General features: G+C 35.8%; 1 protein-coding gene across 1 annotated transcript; it reads left to right on the top strand.

Annotated features, from left to right (window-relative positions):
• Nucleotides 1–3210: 3210 nt before the first annotated feature.
• LOC131007927 (receptor kinase-like protein Xa21) lies at nt 3211–6759 on the top strand. The gene is made up of 4 exons (XM_057934838.1): nt 3211–4132; nt 4207–4428; nt 4663–5800; nt 5886–6759. Exons 1-4 carry the CDS (start codon nt 3211–3213, stop codon nt 6700–6702), a joined length of 3099 nt encoding a protein of 1032 aa, XP_057790821.1. The 3' UTR covers nt 6703–6759.

A 6759-nucleotide genomic window follows, 5' to 3' on the forward strand; every position in this document is an offset into this window, starting at 1 on the left:
TACGGGAATTTAGATGTTATTCCGTTGAGCTACTTTCGTAGTTAACGACGTTGGTTGCAGATGCTGAAGACATGGGCTGCCAAAATTGCCTCCTTGATTTAAAAGTATGTTGTCTAAAAGCCCATCATGCACTTTGAGCCGGTCGGCCCAACCCAATTTTTCTCAAACCTACAAATATATATAAGGTAATTAATTTGTATAGCCTCCGTGACAATAAATAAATATGAATTTACTCATGTATGCTATAGTCTAAAACCCCATATTTCATAGCCCCAACTTAAATCTATACTAACAGAATAAGAGCTTTAGGCACAACTTGTGAATTGCCTATTTTATTGTTATTACATATTTTATATTATATATCTATAAATAAATTATAAATGTATTTACATATTTTATATTATATATTTATAAAAAGTATAAATGTATTTGATATATATTGTATTCAAAGATATCTCTAATTATTTTTTTATCTTTCGGTCATCAAGTATCCATATTTGCGCTGCGTCTCATCTTCCTCACCAACCTCCCTCGCTGCATTCTGATATCGTCAGGTCTAGAATCTTTTTTCGGTTTGGGAATTGGAATATGAATACAAATAAAAATCTCAGCTTTAGACATTCTGGGATTTAAGGATGCTCATAAGTTTGAACTATGTTAATATGACTCGTTGGCTTTTTGAAGTAGATGAATGATTGCATTGTAGATGCTCTTGGAGGTAAATTAGCTCTTAGTTGGGTTCAAGGTAACAAAATTGGCTTGTTTTTTGTTTTATTCGTCCCCTTATAACTAGGGATGGCAACGGGCCGGATCTGGACCGGATCTCATCAATACCAGATTCAAATCCGTTTTTATCTATCAGATCCATATTTGAATCCAGATCTGCGGATCTGAAAATTTTGGATCCAAACCCAGATCCGTCAGATCCGCGGGTCCAGATCCATAGATCTACTGTTTTTAAATTAAATTCAAAAAAAAATCACAAAATCAACATCTAATTTTCATTATGAAAAGTATTGCACAAAATACATTCATGTAATATAAATTATTTGCAAAGTAATTCTAATTTGTCTATTATTTTAATTTTTAATATATCTAAAATTATTAATAAAATAAATATAAAAAATAAATAATATATATTAAATAAAACGGATCCACGGGTCGGATCTGGGTCGGATTCGGATCTCAAATTTCAAGATCCATTCGCGTGTCCAAAAAATTGAGATTTTTACGGATCTGATTCCACGGATCTGGATCGGATTCAGGATCCATTGCCATCCCTACATATAACCGGATGCAAGACTGCATGTCATTTGTACCCTCGGAGTGATTGTTGCACGCCTATTTCACATATTGTAAAATTAGACAAACCTTTTGGTATGTTAATTGAGATTAAGGGAGTCTGATTTGGTTTCTTTGAGTTGTCTTTAGCATCTATTTTGTGTTGAACTGCCTGTAAATGGGAATTTGATGGTAGCTACCTATTATAAGGTGTTAGTTTAGTCAAGTAATTATTAGAGCCAGAGGATTTTTTAGGACAGTAACTTAGGCCGACTTGAAAATTAGAACAAAAATTTTCGGACTTGTAGAAATAGGACACTAGCTAATAAGTGTTGCACCCACAATACATTTCTCGGCTCATTATCCAATTTATGAGCTTAATCAAGTTGGTGTTATCATCTCATTAGTAATATGAAGTGGTGGAGGGGTTGATTATGTGGCAAGCACGTCATTTTTAGGGCATCTCTAGATAGGATGCCATGTGCTTGGTTGGTGCGGGTAAGCCCGAAAATTTGATAATGGGCCGAAAAATGTCCTGTGGGTGTAACACTTATTATTAAAATAAAGCTTATATTAAAAAGAATAAAGGGAGCCTAAACCCTTGACAACACATAAAAATCACTTATTAATGAGTGTCCTATTTTTAAAAGCCCGAAAGTTTTTGTCCTAATTTTCAAATTGACCTAAGTTACTGTCCTGAAAAACCCTCTGACTCTAATTATTATCGTCATAAAAAGTAATTATTGATATGCACAAATGTAATTAATCTAATTTATAATATTTTTTATTTAAAATAAGTCTTTAATTAGTTTTCTTATTCATAATTTTTGGGGGCATTATATGGGCTGCCTTATTAACGCACGTATGGAGTCATTTTTTCCTTTGTGTCATGATAGCCTTATAACAACATTAATCACATAATCACATCACCATCTCTTATTATGACATTGAACGCTTTGTGCCTTCGTAGAGGTGTAGCAATAGGCATTTTTTTCACTGAGACAATAAACACTATCAACCCAGCCCCAACTCCCACTAACTCGGACAAGACTCGCCGTTCCCCATCATCGACCACCCTTCTCACCTCGGCCCGATAATCAGCAGCCAAGAAAGCTGCCTCCGACAAGCACCATCACCACAGAAACAACACAAGAAACCTAGCCCCGACTCACTCAAACTCTAGTCAAGACTTAATTTTCTATAAAACAGGGATCAACCTTTCCTCTTCAATTTCTTAAAATCATAGATTATAACTCGATTTCTCTTTGATTTCTTAAAAGGATACCTGTTTCAAGCTTTCATGATCAATACATAACATATTAGTATAATTTTTTAAATATTAAATATATCACTAGATTTTGTGTAATATTTAATGAATTAATATATTCTTACAAATATATAATATATAAAATAATCTTAAAATAAAACATGTAATAAATGTTAAAATAGGCCATCCACAAGTTGTGCTCAAGACTTTTTTTATATTAGTATAAATTTTTAAATATTAAATATATGATTATTATTGCAGTTATTTGGGACTTATCTCACACCACCCAATTTGCAGCAATGGAGAAAAAGCTTTATTGCATTTTTGCGTATGCATTCATAATAAGAAATCGAGCCTTTGACCATTTGAAAAACAAGATGGTATGTGGGGAAAATAATGTGATGCGCGTAGGAAAAAAACAAAATGTTTTTTTTTTTTTTTTCAATGTGAATGTGATGACTGTTGTAAGTTAATTGTCTGCATGTGACATTTAACACAAATTGGTACATGCCAAAGACTCGACTCAAAGAAAAAACAGAGATGCATTTCACACCCATCAAGACTCTCAAGTCAAGGCAGCCTTATATATAAATATTTGTCATAACTAATGATTATTGCAGTTATATATTAGAATCACAATTCACGCCCTCCAATTTGTAGCCATGGAGAAAATGTTTTATTGCATTTTTGCATATGCATTCCTAATTACCATAACCTTCCAAATGCTTTCTTCTGAATCCAAACAACCTTTGAGCCTTGCAACTGATCAAACTTCCCTTCTTTCACTCAAACAACACATCACCTCCGATCCTTCTCTTTTACTTTCAACTAATTGGACCAACTCGACCTCCGTCTGCAGCTGGATTGGCGTCACTTGCAGCTTGCGCCACCACAGAGTAGCTGCCTTGAATCTCTCCAACATGGCTCTCTCCGGCACCATTCCACCACAGCTCGGACACCTCTCCTTCCTCGTCTCCCTCGACCTCACCAACAACCTTTTCCATGGAGATTTGCCTCATGAGCTGTCTCTCCTTCGCCGTTTGAAGTTCATATCTCTCCGAATCAACAACTTCGCCGGAGAATTCCCTCCGATGTTTGGTCAGTTACCAAAACTAGAATACTTGAATTTACGCAACAACAGCTTCATAGGTTCCATCCCAAAATCTCTCTCAAACCTAACAAACCTACAATTTCTAAGCTTATCTTCCAATTCTCTAAGTGGAGAAATTCCAAAAGAGTTGGGAAGACTTCAAAGCCTACAAACTCTGTCCGTTCAATCCAATCATTTATCAGGTGCTATACCATCAGCCATATTCAACATATCGACCCTTGTAGCTATAGGTTTTACATACAATGAATTGAGTGGAAGTCTTCCAACAGACATGTGCAGTAATCTTCCATTTCTTACTGGGATTTATCTTTCTAAAAATCAGCTGAGTGGTGCGATTCCCACAAATATATCCCAATGTTCAGGACTTGAGGTTTTGAGCCTCTCTTACAACTCTTTTAGTGGGCAGATACCTTCAGAAATCGGCTACTTAACATCTCTTGAGAAGTTATATCTCGGTGGTAACAATTTGAACGGTATGAGTTAAAGTTTTTATCACATAAATTTGTGTAAATGAGATTTGATTAGTTTCATGACACTTTTTTGGCAGGAATACTACCACATGAGATTGGCAATCTTCAGAGCTTGGTTACGTTTGCTGCTGAGAATAATGAGATTGGGGGCTCAATTGATTTCAGTATTTTCATGAATATGTCTTCTCTGCAAAACATATATCTAGGACGCAACAAATTCACGGGGAACCTTTCAAGGGATGTTGGGAATATTACCATGCTAACAATTTTGGATCTCTCGGAAAACCATTTTATCACAGGTATGACAGAGTAATTTTCATGTTATACGAGCAAGAATTTTTTAGTAAAACACCACTAACACAAATAATCTGTACCAGTTTGGACCAAAATAGCTAGCAATTAATGTAATTAAGTCAAAACAATGAATCTATACCTATTATAAGAAAATCTTGTTTTACAACATTTGGTTTACCTATTATGTTCCTATTTTTAAATCTATTTTAAGGACAATAATGTAATCTCATGTTTTGCAGGGCTTATTCCCTCTGAATTTGGCCAACTTTACCATTTGGAGAGATTATTACTGCAGTTGAACAGCTTGAGTGGTTCGATTCCACATGAGCTCTTCAACATTTCAACTCTTGAGATTCTCGCACTTGTTGGCAATGCTGTGTCAGGGGTTCTTCCAACCCATGTATGCCATGGTTGTCCCTTTCTTGAAAGATTGCATCTTGGGGGAAATTACATGAGTGGAGCAATACCCAACTCTATCTCTAATTGTTCTCAACTCACAATTCTCTCACTTTCCCAAAACAAATTCAGTGGTTATATACCTACTCATCTCGGCAACCTAAGACTTCTTCAACGTCTTCGACTATCTAGTAACAATCTTACCCTGGCACCGACTTCTTCCTTCATTACTTCATTGACAAATTGCAGGTTTCTAACTCATTTGTCAATTTCTGATAATCCTCTATACGGCATCATTCCGGCTTCTCTCGGAAATTTATCTTCCTCGCTTCGAGAATTCTATGCCGGCAGCTGCAAATTCAGTGGCAGCATTCCTGTTGAAATAGGCAATCTAAGCAATTTGATGGTATTGAACGTATCTCACAATGAGTTATCCGGTAGTATTCCACTTACTGTCAAACATTTGCATGGGCTTCAAGGATTATATCTATCTGATAACATGTTGGGAGGCTCCATTCCACATGCTGTATGTGATTTATTTAGCCTAAATACATTTGTTATTAGCCGGAATCAATTTTCAGGTCCAATTCCTAAATGCTTGGGAAATGTCTCTTCTTTGAGAGATCTCTTTCTAGACTCCAACATGTTGAATTCAAGCATATCTTCAAGCTTATGGGGTCTTAAAGATTTGAATACTCTAGACTTGTCCTCAAATTCATTGAATGGGTTTTTACCTCAAGAGATGAGTAACTTAGGAGCAGCAATATATATAAACCTATCGATGAATCAGTTGTCAGGGTCAATTCCGAGTACTATCGGAAAGTTGCAAAATTTGATTTATCTGTCTTTGGCAAGTAATAGATTACAAGGTTATATTCCTGTGTCTGTAGGAAGCATGAACAATTTGGGAACTCTTGACTTGTCCTACAACAAACTCTCAAGTTCAATTCCGAAGTCTTTAGAAGCACTGCAGCACCTCGAGTACTTTAATGTCTCTTTCAACAATTTAAGTGGAGAAATTCCTAATGGCGGTTCTTTTAGAAACTTTAGTATGGAATCTTTTAAGGGTAATGAGGCATTATGTGGAATCCCAAAGTTCCATGTCCAAATTTGCCCGACAGCACATAGCAAAGAGAAAGAAGGTGGAACGAGCTTCATTTATTGTTTTCGGGGTTGTTGCTTTCATCTCAGTTGTTTCTTTGGCCTTTATAATTGTCAAAAACAAAAGGAAAGATAAGACGACTAGAGAAGTTGATGAGTTGATATTCATTGTGACAGAACGAATCTCTTATTATGAACTGCTACAAGCAACTGCTCAATTCAGCGAAAGCAATTTACTTGGCACTGGGAGTTCTTGCTCTGTTTATAAAGGAATTCTTAACAATGGGAAGGAAATCGCTGTCAAGGTGTTTAATACGCAATTTGAAGGAATTTTGAGAAGATTTGATGTTGAATGCGAGATACTACGAAGCATTCGACACAGGAATCTGACCAGTGTCATAAGTAGTTGCTCTAATGAAGAGTTCAAGGCATTAGTACTTGAATATATGCCAAAGGGAAACCTTGACAAATGGTTATATTCCTATAACTATTGCTTGAATGTGATTCAAAGATTGAATATAATGATTGATGTTGCATCTGCTTTAGAGTATCTTCACCATGGTTATTCAATGCCCATTGTCCACAGCGACTTGAAGCCTAGCAATGTGCTGTTAGATGAAGACATGGTAGCCCATGTAAGCGATTTTGGGATAGCAAAGTTGTTACGCTGTGGAGATAGCTTTGTGTTAACCACCACGGTAGCAACATTGGGTTACATCGCTCCGGGTAAAGTTAATTACTTTACTTATATTGATTTATATATTGATTGCATTTCACTTTGAATCAATGAAATTGTGTCTTCCTTACTACATATTACACATCATGATTTTTTGTGTTCC

Source organism: Salvia miltiorrhiza, chromosome 2 (assembly GCF_028751815.1).
Source record: "Salvia miltiorrhiza cultivar Shanhuang (shh) chromosome 2, IMPLAD_Smil_shh, whole genome shotgun sequence".
Classification (NCBI taxonomy): Eukaryota; Viridiplantae; Streptophyta; class Magnoliopsida; order Lamiales; family Lamiaceae; genus Salvia; species Salvia miltiorrhiza.